The 27316-nt window shown below is 41.6% G+C and overlaps 2 protein-coding genes across 4 annotated transcripts; one reads left to right on the forward strand and one right to left on the reverse strand.

Annotated features, from left to right (window-relative positions):
• Positions 1-189: 189 nt before the first annotated feature.
• klhl17 (kelch-like family member 17) lies at positions 190-14830 on the forward strand. 3 transcript variants are annotated; one of them, XM_086278999.1, is made up of 12 exons: positions 190-380; positions 3970-4234; positions 4937-5058; positions 5168-5389; positions 7774-7890; positions 7995-8226; positions 8653-8797; positions 9014-9181; positions 9277-9365; positions 9515-9588; positions 9728-9909; positions 12403-14830. In XM_086278999.1, the coding sequence occupies exons 2-12, from the start codon at positions 4021-4023 to the stop codon at positions 12629-12631; spliced, it is 1794 nt and encodes a 597-aa protein (XP_086135125.1). In that variant the 5' UTR covers positions 190-380; positions 3970-4020; the 3' UTR covers positions 12632-14830. The 3 variants fall into 3 exon arrangements, with proteins under 3 accessions (XP_086135125.1, XP_086135124.1, XP_086135126.1); XM_086278998.1 differs by lacking the exon at positions 190-380 and adding an exon at positions 418-1156; XM_086279000.1 differs by lacking the exon at positions 190-380 and adding an exon at positions 420-1156 and having other exon boundaries at positions 7995-8208.
• Positions 14831-19331: 4501 nt separating this feature from the next.
• LOC147304948 (uncharacterized) lies at positions 19332-26647 on the reverse strand. Its single transcript, XM_086278392.1, has 5 exons — positions 25310-26647; positions 24076-24127; positions 21924-22079; positions 21584-21679; positions 19332-20278 (listed from the first exon to the last, which is right to left on the reverse strand). The coding sequence occupies exons 3-5, from the start codon at positions 22026-22028 to the stop codon at positions 19961-19963; spliced, it is 519 nt and encodes a 172-aa protein (XP_086134518.1). The 5' UTR covers positions 22029-22079; positions 24076-24127; positions 25310-26647; the 3' UTR covers positions 19332-19960.
• Positions 26648-27316: the final 669 nt, after the last annotated feature.

The raw sequence follows: 27316 nt of genomic DNA on the forward strand, positions 1-27316 counted from the left end.
TATAATTACACCGACTAACCGAAACATTATTATTTTTGATAAAATGCTAACGAACTTTATTTGTTTAGTTTTTGATGAAAGTAAAGTCGGCACAAATACAGTGAACAAATAATCAACTGATTATTTAAAACAAATATACGGTAGTGCGTTCACGGAAACCTCGAAATTTTCTTGCGCGTGCAAGATCGGACACTGTTTTGATGCAACACGTGAGGTTTAAATAAAATGTTCAGCTGCATTTACCAGACACAGGAAGCCAAATATCCAGAGAGGAGTACAGTATTTTTTAAACGTTACTTTGCACGGCCTCAAAGCTGGGCAAGCTTACAAACCGAAGGAAGTCACTGCTGTCATCGCATCGACACCGACGACGGCTGGTCGTGAGTACCCTGTGCTTTAATTTTTTTCAGGTTAGCTAACGTTACCTTAGCGGCTAGCTTCATAGACAGCTTATTTAGAATCACTGGCTATCTCACGTAGAGATAATAAAGACAGGGTGCTTATTTTACGTCAGTAGTAGGGTGATAAGTGTATAATTTGCACGTAAATAACGAGGAAAAAATTACAGAAGCTGTGCATTATTGAACACGTTTGTAGTTATGTTTCATTTTATTTTCCGGGCTAACCAAAACGGGGTATGTTTCATATTGTGGCCAATCACAGCGCGTCACTGAAAACTCCGCCTTTCACAGTAGCACAGACGGATACGTCGAACACACTTCCGTGTTCCGACAAGACAAAAGTGGTGGCTTAAGGTCGCGTGTGTCTGTGGGCTCGTAAACTGAACATTCACTGCATTAGTTTGCCGGTTGGTCATTTGAAATGACATACCGGTGTTTTTCAACCATGTCTTCCTTTTTAACGTATTAAAATTTAACAGCATGAGCAAGCCTTGCTACCTTCGGCTTCGACAATTACAGCGTCACCTTAACAGACCGATGTCAGCTTTCAGGCAGCTCTTTTTTTGCATTGACGTCAAGCACATACAGCACAAAACAGAGGCTTTCTTCATATTTCCTATGCTCGAGTCACAATATGGACCGATAAGTAGACGGTGATAGGATTTTAGAGCCTTCTGACTGCGACAGCTCTTCATTCATCTCCCCTTACCTCCTGGAACACACTGTCTTCAAGGATAACTGCAAAACAACCACCGGTAAAGCCATTATACATTCATTTTCTTTCCTATTGCCGCTGCTGCAGCTGACATATGCTCTTATTCAGTGCTGATGGAGTGGGGGTTGGGGTTTCCGTATATCACATAGTGATATTTGGATAGGAACATCCCTGTGTCCCCCAATGAAATTGTGCATTCAGCAGGATTGTGCAGGCACTATTTATCAAGGAGCAACTCAGCCTCTGTGTGGATACCAGCCAGGGTTTGGGGGTAGAGACGATAAAGGGAGAAACAAGCCTCAGATGAACAGGACAAGTGTTTCAGTTTGTTAGTTTAACTGTGACAGTTGTTTTCACATCTACCACAACATCCCGTGTTTCCATGTCTCATTTTCCAGCATTGTCTCTTACTATTCCCTTGGGCATGAGAGCAGATTGTTCCCTCATAGAGGAACATGGCTGGTGTGCGTGTTTTTGTTTTTTTTAATGGGCTATTGTGTTTTGGAAAATGGGACCCAGGGGTAGTAGCCAGGCAGCTGTGATGACATTTGAGATGGTGCTCGGTGGGATGGGGGAAGAGTGTTGAATTGAAAGCGACAGAGCCGTTATTAGGATGTACTGATCATAACAGGGAACTGCTTATTTGACAGTCATGTGAAACTTAACATAATCAGGAAAAATGGTACAATGGGTTTCAGCATTGAGCATTGCACTTCTTGGACTTCAAACTGGTCAATATTCTCTCCTGATGAGATTCTGCTTGTTGCATAATTGCTCTGATTAACTCAAGATTGTAAACCTCCTGTCATATGTCTAAATAAAGCATACAGAGGCTGTTTGTATGTGGTGGTTCAAAGGGAATGTTCCAGCTTGGTGTATTAAATAGATATCCTAAGGTATGTGTGATTTTTATTTATTTGTTTAATGTGTGTGGCTGTAAGGTCCTGCAGGCAATGACCACACTTATCAGGGGTCCTGTAGTTTAAGAATCCTTCTTTATCATTAAAGTTTAAACATATATCACATATATTCCTTTATTTTCAATCATATAAGTTCTTCTACACCTGTGAATGCTCACATTAAATAACAGCAAAGTTTAAAATAATGACATCAGTCTAAGTACAGCTAATATATTTAAGCAAAAAAAAAAAAAAAAGTCTAAATGTGTGGTTACTGTGATTTCTTTTTCACTTTTGGCTGATATTCTAAATATTGTCATCTCTGATACAGCACCTCTGGCTGTGAGAAGAGCAGCCCCACCAAACCGGCTGTTCAGACTGTATGTTTTGCGAAGAGCAGTCCAATCAGAAGGCCAGTCAGATCAATTGATTTAAAAGAAGAGCATGTAAAATAGTGTTTCGGTGTTTATCTGGGGCTGGGTCGTAGGGGCAGCAGTCTAAGCCGAGAAGTTGGTCTCTTAAGCCACATCCTACGATCTTATCCAGGGGAACATTGAAGGGTTCCCAGGCAAGGGAAGGAGCTTGAGGGAGAGCCCCTTGTAGCCACATTTTAATTATTCGTCTGAACGCAGGGCGAACCAGCGTCTGCTCAGTGGCTAAATACTTGCAAATCACTTGCCAGCAAGAATTCAGTGTTCCTCTGTTTCACACTCACATCCACTCCTCGCTTGTCAGGTCAGGTTTCAAATGGAAAAGATGGTAGTGATGTTGTGCTGGCTGTGTCCATCTTTCGTGTGTGTGTGTGTGTGTGTGTGTGTGTGTGTGTGTGTGTGTGTGTGTGTGTATATATGCATGTGTTAGTCCCCGTAGGGAAATTACTCCTCTGCATTTAACCCATTCACCCAGTGAAGCAGTGGGCAGCCACCAATGCAGCGCCCGGGGAGCAGTGTGTAGGGACGGTACCTTGCTCAGGGGTACCTCAGGGTAGTTGTTCAGTGGAGTCGAACCCCCGACCTTCCGGTCATGGGGCAACCACTCTACCTACTGAGCTATCCCTGCCCCCCCCCCCCCCTTTTTTTTTTTAAATTAAAGGCATTATGTGTGTGTATGCGTTAGTCTGTGTATGCGTTATATACAGTTTATGGGATGAATTGTGGGCTCCAGGGTCCTGTTCATCCCAGATAAATAATCCTTTTTTTAGCTGCATTAGATAAATAAGAATTATTTGAAAGCTATTCTTCAAAGGTTACAAACGTGGAGCTGCAAATGAGTATGAAGGTTATATTTTTGATAGCGTGGCCTCCCCAACCCCATAGTCAGCTTCTGCTTATAAGCCTTTCACACTTTTAAGGTATCACTGCATCGGAGTTAGTGCATTATATTTTGTTTTGTTTAAGAATCAGTCTGTTCTTGGCCTGTGGTTTTCTACTCTTGCTTCAATCTGGTTTCCTCATCTGGTCACTACATATTCATCAGACAACAACTTCTAAGATGCTGCGTGATGACAGTTATGCAACATGCAGAAGTGTGTTCTTCCATTCAAGAGCAGAGTGGGGGAGTTCACAGCTAAATGTGGTCCAATTAAATTGCAAGTCAGGATGGATCACACTGATTTGATGGCAGGCTCATCCATAATGTCCATCTTTTGAAACTCTCTGGTGTGTCATAGTGAGATCTAATCATTCCTGAGACTGAATGTGAAATAATCAGGCCATCCATCCTACTACACTTTGTGATTGTACTCAGATTTCTGTCATGCTGGCAGGACTTCCTGTCATAGCTGACAGGATGGGTGCTATAACTGTATAATGATTGCCCAGGACACCTGTCATAACGGCTCACTCCCTATAGATAAGCAAAGCCAAGACTTTTGTCTACCCCCCAAAAAAAGGATTTTATTATGATGATGATATTAGTATTGGCCGACATTAAAAAGCTTTTCTTGACGTTTCAGTTGCCAAGAGTGTGGCCCAGGCACGAGCCCACGACCGCAACGTCAGGCACCATGATGGAGGGGGGCATGCAGCTGCTCAACCGTGATGGCCACAGCATCTCGCACAACTCAAAGCGCCACTACCACGACTCCTTCGTGTCCATGAACCGGATGCGACAGCGTGGCTTGCTATGTGACATCGTCCTTCATGTCTCCAACAAAGAAATCAAGGCGCACAAAGTGGTGCTGGCGTCCTGCAGTCCATACTTCCACGCTATGTTTACCAGTAAGTTCAGTCTGTGTTATGGACCTTGATGATGCATATACTGTATACTCTCCCTGAAGTTAACAAAGATGAGCAAGTGGCATGACAAACTCAAACTGCAAACTATTTTTCTCTGTTGTTTGAGTTTGTTTACATTAGAACTTGTTTTTGCGTGGGTGCGTGCCGTTATGGCTGTTCCATCCTTTCAGCATCATCGCTTCCTTCCACCTATTCCTGTCTGGGGCACAGGTGGTCATGTGAGGTGTGTGTAAGTCAGATTTCCTCCCAAACACTAGCCCTTTGTGAGGATGCTGTGTGTCTCCAGACAGTCATTTGCCTGGAGACTCAGCTGCTAGACTTCATGTCATCTGACAGAGTCCCTAATTAAGCTATTTTAACAGAAAACCTCAGCAGAGGTGTTTGTGAGGTTGTCTAACTATGAGTCGATGAAGCTCGTGACTGTTACTGTAGAAGCTCCAGGCTTAGTTCTGTGGGAGAGAGAGTGTTTATATCCAGGAATTTCAAAAATCTCACACACTTGAAACGACTGATTTAATAAACGGTAACAAATGAGCTGTGCTGACATTTTGCAGCAGTGCTGTAAATGCTATGAGATGCCATGTGTCAGTATGATTGAAGAGGGAGGAGTTTTGCTATCAGCTGGAGCTTTACTCGGTGTAATTTGTTAAAATTAATCTGATCTCATTCTGTGCGGCCACGCAGATGAGATGTCTGAGAGCCGTCAGACCCACGTGACCCTTCACGACATTGACCCTCAGGCTTTGGAGCAGCTGATCCAGTATGCCTACACAGCAGAGATTGTGGTCGGGGAAGGAAATGTGCAGGTAGGCTTGACGTTTTAAGATTCACATACACAACTGCTAAACCACTTTTTTCTTTCTTTTTCATATGGCACAAAAAAATTAACAGACTTTGCGTTTCCACCTGTTGTAGACACTGCTCCCAGCAGCGAGCCTGTTGCAGCTCAATGGGGTGCGGGACGCCTGCTGTAAGTTCCTCCTCAGCCAGCTGGACCCCTCAAACTGCCTGGGCATCCGAGGCTTCGCTGACACACACTCCTGCAGCGACCTGCTCAAGTCAGCACACAAGTATGTCCTGCAGCACTTTGTGGAGGTGTCCAAGACTGAGGAGTTCATGCTGCTGCCACTGAAACAGGTAGGGGTGATGATTAATCTATCATGAATAATGCCAAAGCACAAAGGACACGCAGCAATGCTTACATCTATAATTTTTCCCCAGCATAATGTGTACACAAGCACAGCTTTTTCTTTTTTAAACCGCATCAACATGCCACGGGGAAGTTGTGTGCTTTTGACATTCACTAGAGAAACTTTTTCTCCTGCCTGTTTTCACTGTCTTCTGCAGTTTTGTCATCTGGCAAGTCGGCTAAGCCAAACTATCACTTATTCATTAGCAGGGCTCAGCGGTGGCAGCACTCTGGTTCCTGTCTGGGAAGTGGTAATTAGGCAAAGCCAGTGACATTTCCACAGCTGCTGTGCTGTTTAGAGAGCTAACAGCAGTGTTTGCTCCTCTGACGTAACAATAATGGTTTCTATTTTGGTTCAATTTTCTTTTGCTTGTTTTAACCAACGTTTTAAGAGAAATGCATCTTGTAGGTGTACCCATTTATTATTTTAGAGTGATGTAAGGAATGCTGGGCCTTGGGAAAGAATATAACCCTGGTCAAATGAGCTGCTCAGCAGCCAAACACTGCTATCAGTTACCTGTGAAGAGGGCAATGTTTGGCTAACAAGAACTGCAAAGTCCTTTTTGGAGTAGATCCCGAAGGAGTGAAAATATTTTTTTAAAAAGTTGTTGCCCAAAATTGTTGCAGAAAAGGCAGAAACATACGCTAGCTTCTTACTGCAAAGTGATACAAAATCCAGCGGGACATCCTGGCATATTGTATTTGACATTTATGTGTTGGTATTAGTCTATTCCTGGCATGCTAAAGAATAAAGTAGTGCTGCTGTTGGGTTATTTAAACTTCCTGTTTCCTGCAGTTTAAACACACCTACCTGAGTACAAAGTTTACATGTTTTTATTTTTAAACTTTTAGAGCAATTCGTGGTTTTTTTTAAAAATTGGTGTTCATGATATCAGACAGCTTCTAAAAGCCCACAGAGGCACATCATGTTTTTGTTTCAGGCAGGGGCTCACTGTAACATCTAAAGAATTGAGAAAATATATATTCTCTTAGATGAAATGTTTAAGAAGGTAACAGCAAATTAAAAGGAAGTTGAAGAAAATTAACAAACTGCTACTACCATCCCTTTCCTGTTATTTTCTCACTCTTTAAATAACAATTCCCACAGTCCTAAAGCGATGTTGTTCCACCAGAGTAACACACTAAGCTTCCCTCTGTATCTGGCCTTCAAAGCCCAGAGACTGAATCTGCAGTGTGTGGGCACAGTCCATTAAAACACTGAAACTTAAGCTGCATAAAAGCAGATTAAAAATAGGCCATTTTCTTCATTCCTGTTCTTCTGTCTCTCTCTTTCTCTTGGCTTACTCCACTGTCGTGTCTGCAGCTGTTCTGTGACTGTCATAAATCTGCACCAGATCAGGATTTATGTACTGGCTGCTCTACAGGACTCCAAGCTCACAGAGCTGTGAAATATGCCCCATATTTCTTCTGATGTTCTCTGGAGGAAGTGGCAAGGCACGACAGGATTGTGACTTGCCAAATTTGGTGATGTAGAGTCGTATGCGTGACATTTTGAAGACAACAGTCGACAGATTCCTCCTAATTACTGCGTTTAGCTTATGAAGACATGAGTACTTTGACACAGTGGCGCTCATATGTCCCTCAATCGTGCTGCCATGCTATGAAAAGGCAGTAAAGGCGTTTTTCTCCATATGCACCCACACATTCTGGAGTTAATTTGATGCACTATGTGCATGCAGTGGTAGGAGGGACTGCAGGGTGGGGCAGTGGCATCAGCAGTATTTCTGTGTGTGACTCTGGATTAGAGGAGGCTGTTCCTGGGAGGGTTTTGCTCTGATCTGGCCAGGCAAGACAGCAGCAGCAGCAGCTGGCTTCCTTGGTCCCACCCAGCCCTGCCAGCTTAGGCTTGGGCTGGGAACACTGCCAGCCAGCCACTCAGAGTCCAGCATTCGTTGTGCCACAGATGCACAATTGAAGAAGTGGTAGCTTAAACTATTACTTAAACTGTATCACGGCTCACGTGCACACACACAGGCTGTAATATAATGCACAAGCGAAGTGTGCACGATGTCAGAGTCGTGCTTTATTGAGTCATCCTTTTTTTCATTTTGAATTGAGACAACAAAACAAAAGGAGATGCAAGACTTCAGCTGAAGTCACCATATACAGGAACTAACACGGTCTGTGACCCATGCAAATTACTTCCTGTGTGCCGATTTCTACAACCACAAGAAAGTATTCTGCAAATGCTTTTCAACGGTCCAAGTTGATACACTATGATTTAAAAAAAATAAAAAATAAAAGAATAATATAAAGTTGTAAGCGATAGTATAATTTCACTCTTCCTATATGCTTTGTCTTTGCGATGCAGGTCCTAGATTTGATCTCCAGTGACAATCTCAATGTGCCATCTGAGGAAGAAGTGTACCGAGCCGTGTTGAGTTGGGTAAAACATGATATAGATGGACGCAGGCAACATGTACCTTGGGTAAGTCGTTTGGGGTGGGTAACATGGAAACCATTCCCCTTTTTGTTGTTTAACTCTATGTAGCGCCACCCGCTCATCACCCACTCTCCCACTGTCTTCGCTAGCTGATGAAGTGCGTGCGGCTGCCATTGTTGAGGCGAGACTTTCTGATGAGCAACGTAGACACGGAGCTGCTGGTGCGTCACCACTCGGAGTGCAAAGACCTGCTAATCGAGGCCCTAAAGTATCACCTGATGCCGGAGCAGAGGGGTGTCTTAAGCAACAGCCGGACGCGCCCACGACGCTGTGAAGGCGCCAGCCCTGTGCTCTTCGCCGTTGGTCAGTGTGCATCTGAAGGTACCCATTAGGGTACACTTGGACCACACACATCTCTAGCTCACCAGTCACTCATGATTTTTACAAATGCCAGCATTTTTTTATTCTGTGTGAACTGCATGTTGGAACTTGAATAGTGCGCCTGTGTACACACACACTCACACACACACGTCAGATGTGTCTCCATCGACTGTTTCCAAAATGAACAATCTGACCTTTACACCCACTATGATTGGAGGCTGTGAGGCTCTAATACTTCTCCTCCCTCATTTTTGACTTCTAGCGTTGCTGTTTGGAATGACTGTAAGCACATTTCATTTTCACTCCTTTTAAAAACCCGAAGTTGAAGTCCTCGTTTTCTCATGTCACCATCCTCCTGATGACATTTGCGTTTTTGCTCAAAGCATTTTTCCTCATTTTTTTTAGTGTATGTTTGTTCTTTCCCAGGTGGTGGCAGCTTGTTTGCTATCCACGGAGACTGCGAGGCGTACGACACCAGAACAGACCGTTGGCACATGGTGGCGTCCATGTCCACTCGGCGGGCACGGGTGGGCGTGGCAGCAATTGGGAACAGACTATACGCTGTTGGAGGGTAGGTGATAATAATCGCAGCGTTTGACCCTAAAAAGTTATTTGTTACTCAAACATTACATTGTGTGATTTGAGGGGAAGCAGAATTTGTGGATAATTTGCATTTGCTTGATAAGCTGGTGAGAGCTTTCTTCCATGCAAAGCAACTTTTTATCTTGTATGTTCACCGTTTGTTGCAAAGTTGTGCATTCATTTATATCCGTGTCGCTCTCTTTAGCTATGACGGCACCTCTGACCTTGCAACCGTGGAGTCCTATGACCCTATCACTAACTCCTGGCAACCTGAGGTTTCCATGGGAACACGACGGAGCTGTCTAGGTGTAGCTGTCCTGCATGGCCTGCTGTACGCTGCGGGGGGTTACGATGGAGCTTCCTGTCTCAATAGGTATGCACAGCCTGTTATTATGCTGATGAATACTGATCATTTTAAGCTGAATTAAATACACGTGAGCATCTGTCTTTTTTCACCTCTTCTTTTAGTGCAGAGAGGTACGACCCTCTGACCAGCACATGGACCTCAATCGCTGCTATGAGCACTCGTAGGAGATATGTTCGAGTAGCAACTCTGGGTAGGTACTGGCAAAAAAAACCAAGCTGTGCTCCTGTATTTACTTTTCACTGTTTGTATTTTAATAACTCACATCAAGAGGGAGTTGCCATCTCGGTATGCGACCGCTAATATTTACATTCTCAGTATTTACTCCCTTTTCCCCTCCAGATGGCAGCTTGTATGCGGTGGGAGGTTATGACAGCTCCTCACATCTCGCAACAGTGGAGAAATATGACCCCCAGGTATACAGCTGTTAAATTTATCATTAGAAAAACTCGTCTGTTGCCAGGTTTACCTAGACTGGATGCTGTAGACAGAGTGAAACGGTACAAATGAATCTGCTGTGTGAATATGTGCTCGGTCTCTTGATTGGCTGAATAGAGCAACACGTGGACCGCCATCGCCAACATGTTGAGCCGACGCAGCAGTGCCGGGGTGGCCGTGCTCGACGGCATGCTTTACGTCGCAGGAGGCAATGATGGCACCAGCTGCCTGAACTCAGTGGAGCGCTTCAACCCCAAGACCAACACCTGGGAAGGAGTTGCCGCCATGAATATACGCAGGTTAGCCACATTTACAAAGAGAACAGAGGTTATGGTTTGTTTGTTTTTACATTATGCTGCACCGTAAGAGGCAGAAAGAGAAGAGATGAGAAAAAAATCTGGGATGAATTCAAGGTAATAAATTAAACACACCTTTAGCCAACTGAGCCAGCAGGATGACCCAGTTCTCCCTTTACGCCTGCATAACTTCAGCTGGGAGTGAAGAATATGGAAACAGCCTCTGTGGGTTTTTTTTTGTTTTGGTTTTTTTAGCGCTGTCCAGCTTTTATCCTTATTTTTGTGCTTCTAACAAGCACGACACCTTGCTGAAAGGATTTGAGAAGCACCACAGGCCAAGCCTCAGTTTTACTCTAACCTAAATAAAGAGATAAAACCATCTTCTTTGAAAAGCTGAAAAAATATCTGTAGCTCTGTCTGTATGTAGCTTGTCAGAATAGTATCTCGGCTGCAATTAGTTCGCTGTGTGCAAAAGGCTCGGGTGTCGGGGCATTTGGAGGATTTTTTTTCCCCTTGTGCTGCCAAAACCTTCTTAAGGCATAAACATCAAGTGGCCTATTTTCCACAACAGAGTTTTTATGTTTTAATTTTCTTAGAAGATGAAAGCTGAAACTCATCTTGCAAGTGATTATCAACAAAGGCATACGTGCACGCACGCTCGCAGCATTGTATTGTCACAGGATCTGCAGCAGGGAGGAAGATTTGGAGATGTAGCTGTTGAGGATTTGTGATAGCATCGGCAGATTTGCTCTTTCCCAGGGCAGACACACTTATGCATCCGCACACGCACACTTGGTTATGTATGAGTCAGTGTGTTGTAGGAGCAGAAAAACCTGACAACAGTTGACTGTGCAGCTCCATGAATAACCCATGGCATTAATCAGCTGTGTGCCTTGGAGTTCTTTTCTTATCCAGTTGCTGAGAGGCTCCATTTCCACAGTCCAAAACAATCACACTGTACTGGCTACTAATGTGTCACACGCTATAGCCACTTCTAACGTGTGCTGGTGTGGGAGACATTGTAGAATAATAGTCTTGTCCAAAATCATCTCATTGTGTTACGGTCACGACGGGGATATTTGAAATGAACATTAAAACCAAATTTGTTCCAAGTCCTCTTTAAGCGCAGAAAATGTTTCTTTTTTAAATTATTTATTTTTTACACCGATCATTTGCTTTGATTAAGAATTAAGTATAGATGTTCAAAAAGTACTGCTTTTTAAAGGTCTGTGCCATGTCAGGTTGCTTTAATCCCCAAAGCTAAATATTAAACAGAGTTGTGTTACCCGAGCACTGCAACAGGCTCATATACACATTATGTTACATTAAGGTTTTTGGTAGCGACAGTCCTGTGTGGTTTTTGAAACCCTCTTGTAGTTTTTTTTGTAAAAGTTCATGTTTGACTCAATAACTGCAAGGTGTCCAGGTCCTGTGGTTGCAAAACGAGCCCCAATCACCACCCCTCCACTACCATGCTTGACTGTGGCGTGAGATGTTTGAATGGATATACCGTGTTTACGGCAGTAATTTTGTCTGTCCAAAGTTCATTGTTCCTGAAGTCTTGTAGTTTGTTTAGGTTCGTCTTTGCAAACCAAAGCCATGTCACCTGGTTCTTTTTAGAGAAAATCGTTCCAAACAAGCCGCACGTGTTCACATTTTTAAATTTTACTGTCATAAACTTTAACATTTAACATGCTGAGGCCTGCAGCATCTGAGACAAAGTTCTTGTATTTTTTATTTATTTTTTTTCACGGCCTGACTTTTATGTGAATTTGCTGGGACATCTTCACTTGGGCAATTGTGGCAATGTGTTAACAAACACCTGAATGCTTCAGGCAGCAAACTGCCAAACGTTGCTGCTTTTATAGAGGTGCGCAAACTTGCTGATGATCAAAGTGCAATTCATCATCAGCACCTGGCTGCTGCTTAGCTTATTTCCTGTGGAAGCAGTAAGGGAGTGCTTAACCATAGGACTGCACAGAGTCGTGTGAAAAGCTCTGTAAACAGCTTGTGTATATGATTATATAACATCTATAGGTAAGAGACAGCAGAAACTTTCTGGTTTCCACTTTTATCTTAAAATTTGAGTGGCATTGACTAATGGCCTTTGAGGAGGCTTTGGTTGCATGTCTGTGTGGAGAGCAAATGAGAAATGCTAGATGCCAAATTTCATCTGATAACTATTGGACATTGTCTGACGCTGATTCATTTTCATTATCCTTCTATTTTACTTTTAAAAAGAAACGATGGAGAGAAAATTGGCAACACCACAAGTCCCCAAAATTGACAGTTTCATCCAAAGGCTAAGCCAGTACACTGGTCATTGGGTGTCCCAATTGCTTCTCTTCTCTTTGAACACTGCAGCTTTTAGCTGTGGTTTCAGACCACATGAATTTGCTATTTGTTTCTTTGTCCGTTTCAGCAGTAGCGACTTGCACACATCATATTAAATATATGTGAGAACTTACACATTTAAATAGTCTTTTTCCCTTCCAGGAGCACTCATGACCTGGTGGCAATGGATGGCTGGTTATACGCAGTGGGAGGCAATGATGGCAGCTCCAGTCTCAACTCCATTGAAAAGTACAACCCACGCAGCAATAAATGGGTCGCAGCCTCCTGCATGTTCACACGGCGCAGCAGCGTGGGTGTGGCTGTGCTGGAGCTCCTGAACTTCCCGCCACCTTCCTCGCCCACCCTCTCGGTTTCTTCCACCAGCCTTTGACACGGGGTCATTGTTTGGCTGACCTCAGCCTCTGCTGCTACAGCCCAGACTGGCTCTGGGAAGAGACGCAACTGCTCTGTTTGAAACAAAGAAGATGAGGAGGAAGAGCGCTGGTGGTTGGACAGGTAAATGTGTGGAGGCGAGGGGAACAGATGGGCTGAGGCCTCGGTGTAGTGTGCTTCAGAATTAGTGGCAGTTTTGGTGAAGATTAGTGCACCAGAATTAAAATACAAACAAACATGCTGGTAATGGATTTAAAGATCTATGTTGTTTTCACTGATTATAGGAAACTGTAATGTACAGTATTTCACAAGTAAATTTTTTATTATATCAACAAAAAGTCCTTTTAAAAAATCAACAAAACTTTCAGTTTTGTGCATTTGCAGCTTCAGATACATTCTTAGCCTCATTGATTATATTAATTTGAGGTTGAATGAACAAAAACTGGGCTTACTGCATTGCATGTTCTAAATTTCCTCTAACAATCTGGCTGTTTTCAATATTCCCCTTAATTCTGGACTACACTATATCTGGCCTTAGTACCTCCACTGTATAGCCATAAAGATACCGGCTCCCTCCCATATGTGAACATTGACCAATCGTTCTTCAAAGCTCCACTTTTAAAAATAAATAAATAAATAAAAATAAAAAAATTTCCCACCGCTCTGGTGTTTGACACACCTAAAAACACGGTGGCCCCTTAATTCTGTCGTGTGTGATGTACATGTATTTGGTTTGATGTTGCGGTCTCGCTGCAAGGTTTTTCTTTGACACCCAGAGGTTTTGCAATAATGTATTTAAAAAAAACAAAAGAGAGAGAGAGAAAAGCTGAATGATTTATTTTGGAATGTAGATTTTTACTGGTTGTACCATGCATGTTTATGTACTGGCACCAACAAGATAGGAAAAAATATATATATTGTAGTGCTGCTTTGCCACACTAGGTGGCAGTAACAGGCAATGTTGTAAACCCTCACTGCAAGAGCGCATGGACACCAACAGCATAGAAAAGCTAGGCCCTCAAAACTGTAAATGAGTTTGGATCCATTTTCTTTTTTTCTTTTTTTAAAGATATAAAACAGAGATGATAAAGTATATGTATTTATAAAAATGTATAAATGCTAATATATATTCTGTTTTAAATATGCTTAGGGAGGAAAGGAGATCCGACCTATGCCTACTTCAGAGTGTTTTTAATATATTTATTTAGATGTGTGATGTGCATATCATCAGTGGATATGACAAAGAATGTCTAAAGCATGAGAGGGGTAGAGTTTCTCCTGTTGCATCTCGAAATGCGGCCTTCGTTTTGCATTTCTAAATATTTCTTCACTGCCATAAGCATGACCGCATTTGACACTGCATTTGTGACAAAGGCTTTAATCGCTTGCAAACCTGCTGACCACTCACTGAAAGAAATCTATACTGTTTTTAATCCTGCTTCTTGATCAGTTTTTTCCAAAAATGTGGAAGTGGATATCATCCTGGAATTCAGTCAAAGCAGAAAGGTCTAGTTTAGCTTCAGTATGCCAACACTTGACACTAATCAGTAATGTTGTTGACACTTGGTGCTGTCATATTCCCTTTTTTATTACCTCATCATATATGCCGTATGATTAACCACAAATATAATGTCACTGAACCTGTTGTGGGTGATTTGGGAATCTCACCTGCATGTCTAAAGTAAATGGGACCTGGGTTCATTTCACGTGTCGTGCAGTGTTAACCTTTCCAAACTTCTGAGAAGTTGCCTTTTTTCCTTATTTTGAAGGATTTTTGTTGAACCTTTTCTGTTTATCTAAAACAACCTTGCGTTTTAATTTCTGTGTAAGTGCGGACGCTCGTAGAGTTGGAGTCGTGATGGCCTTATAGAGACGCTGTGATGAAGTCGATACAAGGCAGGGACAGACTTTAAAGACAAAAGGTGCACAAAACCACACAAGACTTTAGCCTCCATTCTGTGGATCCAAATGTACATAGAAAGATTGCTTAAGATATCTTACATCTATTTGTGCAATTTTATGTGACTGTAGCTTCTTCTTTTTTTTAAAGTTTGTGTTAAATGTGGTGATATTTATTTATGGTATGTTTCTTATTTATGATGGACTTTAAAATGTTGGATTTTGCACTGTTGCCAAATGGAGCAATACTATACACTTTAAAAAATGAATAAACATGTTTTCAAAGGTGAAAATTGTTCTGGTGATTTCAAACACACACAGAAACAACTGGTTGCAAGTGACATACAAAATGAAAAGTTGTAACTGAAGAGCAAAGGTTTACCCGTCCATGTATAAATGGTCCCTACAGTTGTGTCCATAAATTATTGGATAGTTCACCACCGTGCATTTTTAATTAAACATGTGACTGACGTGCAGACTCTCAGCTTTAATTCAAGGGGTTTAAAGCTTAAAGGCCTGGCAGACCATCTGCATGTGGTGATGTCCATGGGTCCTAGACTTCAGGCTTTCAGTGACCGCAAAGCATTATTAAACAGGAGTATTTAAAAACTATCCTTATAATTAAATAATAAATATTTAATTATGTTAAAATTATGTTAGTTTGTCAAAAAATGTCTGTAATTCCTAAACAGGTAATCATATTTTGATACAGGAGTTTTTGAGAGTTCTACATCATCAAAAATAAAATAAGGCAGCAAATATGATTCATATTAAAACTTGTTTATACAGCTCGTGTACTGCACTTCATTTTAAAAGTCCACTGTGGTGGTGTGCAGAAGCAGAAATGCAAAAATTGTCTTTGTCCAGGAAATTATGAAACCTAATTGCATGCACATATTTATTCTTTAGCAACGGTGTACTCGATACCATCACATGTAAACAATGCAGCTCTCCATTTATCAAAGACAAACAACAACAAAAAAAGGCATGACGTTTATGGCGCTGGGAGCACTGTGACACTCGGAATAGTAGGTGTATGTTGTTTCCTAATAAAAACTGACTGACACACACACAGAGTAACAGTTGTGTTTCTAACAGTTTGTTGCTAGGATCACTCTACACAGTTCTCTGGTCCATTCCCAACATACTGCTCTTTCACAGTGATCTACGTGGACAGCTGAGCACTCTCACTTTACCCGTCTTGACCTCAGTCACATGGCATTAACACCTGTGACTGCGTCTGCACACACACGGCCCCATAAACTCGTACTCTTCCAAAACACATTCAGAATAAGATGTAAAACGCCTACGGCTGTCTTATAACCACAGTAGGATGAGATGGAGATCTCTGTGCTTGCTTGATGATATATAACATAACCTCATGTATGTTCACTATAATAACCTTTTTCTGAAAATAACAAAGTCTACCTATCAGAAATGACAAAAAGGTCTTAGACTAATTTAAGCACGTTAATAAATTTGAAAATGACTGCAGGTTTATTGTGGGTGATGCTGCAGGCTGCTTTTTGTTACTGATGACTGTTAAATAGATACATTTGAAATTGTACATACTGGTACTGATATTAAAGGGACATTTCACCTCAATCAAACACCTGAACTTTAGAAAGGTGGATTTAAAAATATGTTGGGGTTTTTTTTGTTCCTGTCTTTGCAAAGAACAGTATCAAATCATACTGATTATATATTATGGGTTGGTCTTTTGTTTTTTAAAATAAAACCATTCTTATTCTTTGGACAGTACGCATTAGCCAGGTAGCCAAGAAAATCTGAATTGTGGGGTACTGCTTTCCAAACCAGGGTGCACTTCTGAGGAAGTACATATGAAGATGAGTATGGAAGGAGACATGAGAAGCATGACCTGGAAAGTTTGTTGTCAGTCTAAACTCAGTCATATCTGAACACACAATGCGTTTTTTATTCAGTGCAATGACTGATCTCTAATATATAAATTTCCACAAAGAAACCTAAAAACCATCAGAGATGGGCGTTGCTCGTTTTAAGTCTACAACCTGCTTCATGTTTGTCTTTAATTTCAACATGATCTGCTGATGGTTGCCACCTTCTTTCTAATAGAGACAATTTACCAAGAAATAAACAAGCACAAGCTAAAAAATGTGGGCCCAGATTGTAACACACATGCTCACTGCGTGGCACCATCATGTATACGCAACACTACAAATACTGGTGGGTATTGTTGGGGGGGGTTGCAAACCTCAGCTATACTGTTAACATTATTCAGTAATGTTGAGCTTAACTTGTAGTTCAGAAGTCAACGGTAGATGGAAAGTTCTGTCAGCTCTGCTGCTATCAGGACGCTAACGACTTTACAGTCTGTCTGGTCGAATGTGCTCACTCTGGAAGAGCTGCTACAGCTGATCTGGGGGGCCGTCTGTCCTCCCAGCATTCCTACCACTGCAGCATCTCCTTTTCCCCTGGTGTCAGCCTCCGCACAGCCTTTAACAAGCCACAGAGATGCTGTCACCTTCTCTGAAAGGGCTGCAGTGTCAACTTGGATTACTGCACCTACTGTGAGGGGGCTGATACACTTTTTGACTCTTTCAGCCGCATCAAAGACTGACTTATAGCCCATGGCAATCCAAAGAAATGATGTGGAAGGTCTTAAATCCTTAAATCCAAGAACAAATTGTGTGCTCAGTTGGAGACATAAAGTTCACTGTAAAAACTCTTCTTTTCTTTCAGCACTGAGAGTAAGGCCGTTTGAGTTAGCTAGCATTTAACTGCTACCTAAATAATCATTTAAGCTGGAGAACTAAACCATAGAACATCTCTATAAGGCTTTCTGTTATCTGGAAGTCACTTATATATATATATATATATATATTTAAAATCATATGAAATCCAAAACATGATGCTTCAATGTAATCAGTTTTTTTAAACACTTGCTGATTGTTCATGGGAAAAATTCTTTTGTGTGTGTTTTAACTTAAAAAACACAAAAAGTTCTTAAATTAAGCAAGTGAGTAAAATCTGAGAAATTGACCATAACAAACTGCTACTTTTGCTTTGGAGCTAGTTGCTAGCTGATTTTTTATTAAGCTTTTAAAGTCAAGTGCTGTCATGTGAAGCTGCCATATATCACAATTCAAACAACAGGAACACATGGCACAAATCAGAGTACCAACTAATAATATTTACAGTATTTTTACGATAAATCAAAGTCAAGGACAAAGATGTCCGATAGCAAAACAGGAAAATTATTGTGTGCGAAGCCCCAAAAGCAAAAGTAATGAAGACGTAGATTTAAACGATTTGAAAGAGAAACAGGAGAGCAAGATAAAGCTGCAGTTCATATCGTAAATGCAAATGCTTTAGATTTGCTTTTAGATTCTCATTTGATTATACACTCACTGGCCACTTCTTAAGGTACACGCACCAGTACTAGGACCCCTGTTTTCCTCAGAAACGCCTTAATTATCCCAATTATTGGGTGGATTCAACAAGGTGCTGGAAACATTCCTCACTCACATTTTGGTCCATATTGAGCTTCACACGGGTGCTGCAGATTTATCGTTTGCACATGCGTGATGACAATCTCTTGTTCCACCCAAAGGTGCTCTACTGGATTAAGATCTGGTAACTGTGGAGGTCATCTGAGCACAGTGAACGAATCATCCTGTTCAACGAACCAGTTTGAGATGATTGGAGATTTGTTACATGGTCCTGTTGATACGAGGCAGGATGGATTCTTTTATTTAACTTTCATTGTCATTTTTTGTTGTCATGTTTTTTGTTGTCATGTGTTGTCATGTGTTTCCATGTGCCTACAGGAAAACCTGATTTACAGACAAGCTTTCAAGAAATCATCCACGTAAACAATATAAAAAATAATAAAAACAACCCAAAATCATAAGAGATAATCCTCCATAATCATTTTACTGCCCATTTGTGGAGAACTGTGCCAATAGCCTCAGTTTCCTGTTGTTATCTGACAGCAGCAGCCGGAGTGGTCTTCCTGCGGCTGTATGTTTCTTGTGCATTCAGAGGTGCTCTTCTGCAAACCTTGGTTGGAAGGTGTGGTTATTTATTTACTGTTACATTCTAATCAGCTGGTAAAAATCTGGGGATTCCCCTCTCAATGCTCACAAGGAAAGAGTCTGTTTTTCTAGGATATTTTCGTTAATTTCTTTTAGTATCATTCTCTGTAAATCCTAGTGGTGGTTGTGTGGGATTTTCCCACACAACCACCACTAGGATCAGCAGTTTCTGAAAAGCCTATTGTGCATTCAAATAAAAAAATAAAAAAAACATAAAAATACTAAAATTTGTGAGTTAAGTGCTTTGGTAGATACACTCTAAGAACTAAAACTGATAATTACTTAAATATTTTGGTGCAACACTTTTACACTCAAAAATAATGAGTAAATGCAAAAACAATCACATCTCTTAAATACACCTTATTAATTGAGTAAATCCAACTAAAATGGAATAAGTTGTTATGAACAATTAAAGATGTTACAGTAACATACAAAATTGAGTAAATACAATTGAAAATCTAAGTTAAAACAACAGTAACCAAAAGTTCAAACTACATAAAATATTAATTAGGAAATGCTGAAATGCTTGGCACATTTAACCTACACCATTACAATTATTTGTTTTTAAATAATGGTGCAATTTACTTAATATTTTTAAGTTAATTTAAGCAAAAACGTTAATTACAATTAAGTGTTTATTTTATTTATACACACACACACACACACACACACACACACACACACACACACACACACACACACAGGAAAAAAGAACCACGTCAATTCAACATTGTTCACAATGATTTATTTTAAACAGCTTTTTTGTGAATCACACATTTAGCAGATTCCTTCTCTGAACACAGTGAGCTGAAATCTGTTCTACATTCAGTGGATAAAACTTGGATAAAATTTCAGTCACAACAGCCTTATATAATAAAATTGCATCCAAATTGGCATGCTTGATAAAACTCTGTAAAACTGGCATATTGATGCTAACAACAAGAAAAATGTACCTGCCATACAAAGAATAAAAGTGGCTCAAGTGAACGCAGTGCTTTACCTTTTCAGAAAAGGTCAAATGACAAAAATAAAATTAAGATCCCAAAAAGATATAAATCCTGAAAAAAAAAACCCATTTGCACTGTGACATAGTTTTTGAACATCTTATTTTGATTCCAAAAAATTGGGAAGATTATAACTAAAGAGTGACCAAAAAACATCCATAATGATACTCTACCATTTACACCTTAATGTGAATCTGGAAAGTTAATACAAAAACACAGTTTATGGTACAAACATTATTTATGAACAGGAATGTCAAAACAATGTAATGTCGCAACTGAACCTTTTGATGAGCATTACATGTCACTTAACAAGTCTAACACTTTAAGAACAGCCCTGTGAAATTTTGTCTACAATGAACAGAGGTCATTTTTCAGTCTTTGAACCTTGACAGAAAGGTTTCCTGGATCCAGCTCCATGAACACTTTTCGAAATGCTTCAAATGTGCATTTGAAATTCTTGGGGTATTTCAGATCCAGAGCATAGCACAGTCCCAAAAGATAGCAACAGGCTTTGCTCAGATTCCCAAGTTTGCCCAGAACAGTAACGCCTTCAATAACAATACCCACATCAGTAGGTTCGCCTGACCTGTCTTGATTCTGCAGCAGGTAAATCTTCATCACCTCCTCAGCCAAAGCCTCTTCAACAAAGACAGCATCAGCACCGTCCTTTAAAAAGAGAAACAACTGTTTTAAGCTCACATATTTCCAAACATTGAAACAAAAAGTTTCATTTGTATGACATCACCGGTACTCATAATATGTAGACACTGTGCTCCAAAATCTTATAGCAATAGCAAATGCAAATGCTATTCTTTTGTATGCTTTGAAGTGTTTTTTTTTCTTTAGAACAGTATCTTAAAACTTTTCTATGATCTCACAAGCTAAAATAAACTACCGTAATTGTCGGGCTATAAGCCGCTACTTTTTGCACCAGCTTTGAACCCTGCGGCTTTTAGTCAGGTGCGGCTTTTCTCTGGATTGTCCATGATTTTTGTCATATCGTAAGATTTGTTTTGTTTGTTCCGCTGTTGCCTGGCGGAAGGGCATGTGATCAGACACACAGTATCGGGGTTCAAGAGTGGTATGTTGGTCACATGTCCATCCGCCAGGCAACACAGTGCCGTACAAGTAGCGCGAAAAACAAACTTCAACGTAGCGCTACGCGTTCAGCGGGAGGCGTGGATGACGAGCGGTGATAAACTTGCGAAAAGCAAGTTATGCTCAATTCCACCGGTGGATTCTGACAGCGTGGAAAAGTGTGAAAACATCCACGATCACCAACGGATTTGAAGGGCTGGACTGTTGCATGATGGAGAGGAGGACACCGCCACGGCCCTTCAGAGGGTGTTCGACTCTGACACTGACAATGAGGATTTCTTTGGTTTTGAAAGTGACAACGAAGGAGAGAAGCGGAGAGTGGATGACGAAGCCATCCTGAGCCTGTTCGTTTCCGACACTGGAGAAGAGGACTTTGGTGGTTTCAGTGCGCAGGAAGAAGAGAAAGATGGTGGTGAATGACTGACTTTTCTTCTTGTTAAAGCCGTGTCACTGCACCTGAGCCTAAAAGGTAGTCTGAATCTATTTTTCTGGTGTGCTGTAGGTTATTGTTATGTACTACATTTGTTACTCATTTATGAAGCACAGTACATGTGTCCTACTTGTAATTACCGCTACTTGTACATATACCTAAAAAGTTATGCAAATATGTACCCATAACTTGTTTTTCAAGATATTAATAAAAGGGGTGTGTCTCCAAACAGCCATCTCTTTCCTGACAATTCCCTTTGTGCATATTCTCTTACATATGATAAGTCAACATTGAAACACCTGCGGCTTTTGGTCAGGTGCGGCTAATGTATGTACAAACCAGGATTTTCCCCTGATTTTAGCTTGTGCGGCTAATATTCAGGTGCGCTTTGTAGTCCGGGAAATACGGTACTAATATTCCTAAAACAGATTTATTGCACCAACCTCAAAGGTTTTGATTAAGGCACTTGGATCCTCTCCCAGATGGTCAATGAAACATCTGATGATGACTTCTCGTTTTTTCTCGATGGAATTTCCACTCTGTAAAACAGGAAGTCTCAACTGAGGCAAAATTTGCACATTTAAAACATGACTTACCATTTCTAGCTTAAACATAACTATTTTTTTTCTGTTGTTGACCTGTTTTCACACCCACCATCAAGGTAAGAACACCTGTGGAGCTAAAATATTGAACAGAAACCTAAGAAAAGCCGTTTTTAGTGGAAGGGCCTCTTCAATGCTGTGTTGGAACGTTTTTGTGGTTAGAAAATGCAATCTTCCTTACCTGAAGCAGAAGGTTTAACTGTGCCCTGTGGCGTTGTCCAGCAGCACCTTTCTTGGCTTGAAACAAGGACAGGAGTTTGGATGAATACAAGTCCAACGATGACATGAACTTTGGTTCAAGGTTCAGGGTCGTGATCCTATGAAACGCTGCACTGACCTGGATGGGAGAGGACAAAAAATCTGAAGGCCAAAATTCTGATTCAATCAAAAAAAAAAAAAAAAAAAAATCTACCATTTTTTGCAACCTGGACCTTATTTTCTAACATGCAAAAGATTAATTTACACATCCAGACATAAATCCATATAAGTGGAGTTGTTCAGTATGCAGACTAAACCCTCAACATAAAGTATTATCTTCCACTAAGCTTCTAAATTTTATGTTATGAATTGCTTGCACTATTTCCCTGTGAGATTGTATAATCTTAGAGGGAAGAGGCGGAGCCAGGTTGCCCTCTGAACCATCGTCTGCCAGGCAGCGATGCGAAAGGAACACACCGCTGAAGTGGCGCACATATTCAGAATCGTGTCAGCGGCTTTACAGAGAAAGCCTTTCAGCTCCTCTGGCAGCTCTGCTTCCTCCACCTTCCTGGAGATGACAAACGCTAGCAAATCAGTGTTGTTAGTCAATGCAGCTGACTGAACAGTGCATTGATGTGCGCGATCAGTGAACCTTGCTATCAGCTGGTCAAGTTTGGCGGGATGGGCCGGTCGCTGTCCAACGACCTTGGTCATTTTGGTGCCGAAAACTGAAGCGAGGCTCGGCTCCAGAGGGGGAACAGGCGGAAAACTCCGGTCTGTGAAGCCCTCTGTGAAGCCCTAGGTAGAGACCGGCGCTCTAATCTTCGCTGGCTCTGCTGCTGCCTCAGAGAGGTTGGTCATCATCCCTGGGAACTGAGGCCAGATGGGATCTGGGCAACGAGAGTGAGTGGAGCCATACCTTCCCGCCAGATCATGGCCTGTATTTATATAGCGCTTTACTAGTCCCTAAGGACCCCAAAGCGCTTTACATATCCAGTCATCCACCCATTCACACACACATTCACACACTGGTGATGGCAAGCTACATTGTAGCCACAGCCACCCTGGGGCGCACTGACAGAGGCGAGGCTGCCGGACACTGGCGCCACCGGGCCCTCTGACCACCACCAGTAGGCAACGGGTGAAGTGTCTTGCCCAAGGACACAACGACCGAGACTGTCCAAGCCGGGGCTCGAACCGGCAACCTTCCGATTACAAGGCGAACTCCCAACTCTTGAGCCACGATCATCAGATGGGGGTGGAGCAGGCTGAGGGACGGGAAGTTCCTTCTCACCAGCTGCCTCCTGGATGATGCCAGGCAGATCCAGGAGCAGTGCACCAACAACTGGGAGCGGCGTCCTTGCCGACATGTGAAGGCCAGGGGTGGATGAGCGTCGGCTCATCCACCCTTCTGTCACCAGGCTGCCCAGCTGGGAGGCAGTGGAGCTGCCACCACTGCCGTTTTCCTCACGGTGGGTGGAATCATCCAATTCCGGCCCACCATCGAAGAACTCGATGGCTTCTTCCAGCGAGTGCCTCTCTTAGTGGGAACGCCTCCTCAGCATCAGCCTTGAAAAAGGCTGACCTCCGCTGCTTTTCCTCTGGCGGGAGGAGCTAACAGGAGCAGCAATAGGATTAAGGTGTGAGGGCAAGGTCTGCATGGTGAGGACCGAGGCAGCCCACGCAGACGGCATGTCGGTCATACGACATGATGTAGCCGGTCTGGCAGGATGGACACAGACGGATGGTCTCGCTGGACATCTTCTGGCTGGCTGAAGAAAAACGGTAGAGCCGATTTCCTGGTCTCACCGTAACTTATACTAGACCAGGGTGAGGCCCACACAGCAGGTGGGCGTGGACTAAAATACTTCAGTGCTGCGCGCACAAGGGGAATACCCACTTAAAGGGCTGCGCCTATACTCATGGTGACACTGGATGACAGGCCATGAACTCATCAATATATTTACCGAACTGAAAAATTCTCAAATTTAGATTTGGCATTTGTATGACTAAAATAACCCACCACAAAACCAGTATAAATATTTAGGTGGTATCACCATCCACTACTCAGCTTGTATAAAACAATATCATATCCTTCCAAAATTTAACACATCAAGTCCTCTGAGTAAAATTACCTGCTTTACTTTGTAGTTGATGCAGATTTTTTTCCTGGTGGTGAAGATGGTGCTGAAAAAATACAAATCAAAACTTTATCATTACAAAACATATCACTGAGTAATCTGCCATAACACCAATCTCTTATAAGAAAGTTTAGCTTGGATTGAAATAAACATTTATTTATGTAAATTGGGAGTAACTAGGCAAGGCAAGGCAAATTTATTTGTATAGCACAATTCAACAACAAGGTGATTCAAAGTGCTTTACAGAGAAACAAAAACAAATAAAAAGCATGATTTAAAATTGATTAAAGCAAGCAAGCAAACAAACTAACTAACAAACAAAACAGTATATAAAATCAAAACATAAAATCACAACAGTAGATAAAATCAGTAGTTAAATGTAAGTTTTGAAATTTAAGCTTAAAAGTGTGGATTTGGTGCTTTATTCAAATGCAGCAGAGAATAGGTGAGTCTTCAACCTGGATTTAAATAAACTGAGTGTTTCTGGAACTATACTATACTAACTATATACTAACTATACTGGAAATGATGGTACTTTTGGCTTGACCAAAAGGACCAAAGCTTTTTTTTTTCATTATTTTCTGGGATCTGAAAGGAAGTAGGGCCCCCAGTCTAAATTTACTTAAGGCCCCATAGTACTTTGGACCGGCCCTGGATGAGGTAATCTGCTGACCCGGGCGGTCCTCTCAGCGTTCTCTCAAAAACTGACCCTGTTCGGGACAAAGCTGAAAGCAGCGTCTTATATGCTCTGAAAGACCCCACATAGAACAAGAAAGCTAAGCAGCATGGTTGCTGCTATGAACTGTTCCGCGGGCAGGTCTTCTTAGTTACCAAAGCCATTGATGACGTCTGTTCATCTCCTGACAGAGTGAGTCAGGCCGCGTGACTACCGCAGCTCCCGCACCGCGACTCAACAGGGCCATTTTCTAGAAATGTCTGAGCACACCTGCTTTCACGTGGTTCCTAAAATGCCCCCAATTAAACGGTCAGGTCGCTGGTACCGGGACATTCCGGTCAAATTACCCGGAACGCAGATAGCGACTCAGAACGTAAAAGGATAAAAGGGTGCGGTTTCCCGCCGCCTTGACTGGAAGACGGGTTGAAAACTTAAATTAACGTGCACAAACACGCTGCGAAAAGTGAGCCACCATGACAAACGCTTTCTTCAGAACATGTTATAAAAGAACGGTGTGGATAAAGACAGCTAATGTAAGAATTGGTCACTTACCTGAAAACGTTACCAAGTCTGCAGTGGATGTGTGTCTGTCTCGTTCAACGTGCAGAAAATCTCCCATGAGGCCATGCTCCTCGCGTGCGGTACATGCCAAAGGTCATTAGTCTTACTCAAAGTTTTAAGTTAGTATTGGGGGACAAAATTATATTGATTTTTGAACCATTAATAATTAAAGTTAAAGACAATGATAAGTATGAATACCAGTGTCTCAGTTATTATGAGTACTTTCTATGAGATATATTGAGTAGATTTAAATAATGCACCCTGTGTTTCAAATACAGAATTTTTTCTTTTAAATAAACTTGAACAAAAGAGCTCAGTTCAACTCAAAAACTGGTGTTGAAAATTTAAGCATTCTTTTCAGTATTTTCAACTCAAGATAACACTTTTGTGATTTTCAAAGATTTAATCAAGGTCATCTAACTTAGAATTATAATGATATTTACTAAGCCCCTGAATAATTTTTTAGGGTGTATGACACAGATGATGGGATAATGATACTATAGCAGTTTCACTCAGATTTCTTTCCCCACTTCATTTTTCGCAGTTATCAGAGCCAACAGTTCCAAGGAAATGATACAACCTGTCTAACACGCTGGCACAATACGTCCCTTTGACTCAATTGTTTTCCAGAGAAGTGAATGTCATGGTCCTGGGTCTTTTGACCCAGCGTTTTAAGTTTGAGTTTATTTTGTTCATTAGGTTATCTAAGTTCATTTGGTTATTAGACTCCTTGTGTTTTCTTCCCCTGTATTTAAGCTTCCCCTCACCCTTCGTGTTTCATGCTGCGTGTCTTATGTTATCAAGTTTGTATTATTATGCCTAAGTGTTTCTAGTTATTATTTTCCCCTCGTGTTTCCAACCATGTTAAATCTCCCCTGCTCTTCATGCGTTTCATGTCTGTCTTACGTTGTCAAGTTCGGGTTGTCATGTCTATGTCTCATTATGTTTCCTGTTTTATTGTGAAGAGGTCTGGTGTTCTGTGTTCATCATGTTCAGTTTTACTCTCCCACTGTGACGTCATTATGTTCATGTGTGCCAGCTGTTTCCTCATGTGTCTCCACTTCCCCTAATCACCTCCTGTGTATTTAAGTCCTCTGTTTTCAGTGTGTGATTGTCAGGTCGTCTGTTGTCCACGCCATGTTTCCTATGCCATGCTTCCAAGTTTCTTGTCTAGGTTTTTCTTATTGTTTGTTTAGATTTCCCAGTTTAGGTTTGTGTTAATTTTGCTTCAGTTTGCCTTGCCCTTTGTTTGTACCTTTTTTACCAGCCATATTAAACGGCTCGCTTTTTGTTAACATTAAAGTTTTGTTCCCTGTTCCTTGGAGTCTGCATTTTGGGTCCTTTTTCAATTCATACAGTCTGCCCTCGCCAGACTGTGACAGAGAAAGTATGTAAATCATAAAAGATCACATCAAAAGGTGTTGTCTGGTTCCCATACTGGATGTAATTAGGTCTGTGTGCACATTTTAAAGTGCAGAGTGAAAGCACTCTTCTTTTTTATCACCACACTTTTATAACCCAGTCACAAATGAATGTGGAGTGTGTGACTTAAAGACAGGAACCTACTGAAGTAAGACACTATTAATCTGACTATGACAGATCTTCCCTTCAAAGGAGGCCACGGTCTAATTAAGATTCCTTGACGGTCGCCTTGTGTGAGAACTTTGGCACGTCTCATTCTCTGTTGGACACCTGATGTTGGGGGCCTCACATCCAGGCTCCGTTTTAGTGGCCTGAGGTGTGACTTTAGCACTGCTGCTCTCACCCGCTGAGCCTGGGTAAACACCAACAAGTGACTTCTGTGGGAGAAACACAGTTCAACCTACCACCGATGGAGGTAGCGTGATATACAGTGTCGTGAAAAAGTATTTGCTCCCTTCCTGAGTTTTATTTTGGCATATTTGTCACATGTATATGTTTCAGGTTATTGAACCAAATTTAATATTAAAAACCAAAAACACAAGTAAATGCAAAATGAATATTTATAATGATGACTTC

This window comes from Aulonocara sp. 'chitande type north' Nkhata Bay, linkage group LG20, assembly GCF_057382095.1.
Source record: "Aulonocara sp. 'chitande type north' Nkhata Bay isolate Kocher_YH1m ecotype deep benthic linkage group LG20, A_spYH_male_GT1.1, whole genome shotgun sequence".
In the NCBI taxonomy this organism is placed as follows: domain Eukaryota; kingdom Metazoa; phylum Chordata; class Actinopteri; order Cichliformes; family Cichlidae; genus Aulonocara; species Aulonocara sp. 'chitande type north' Nkhata Bay.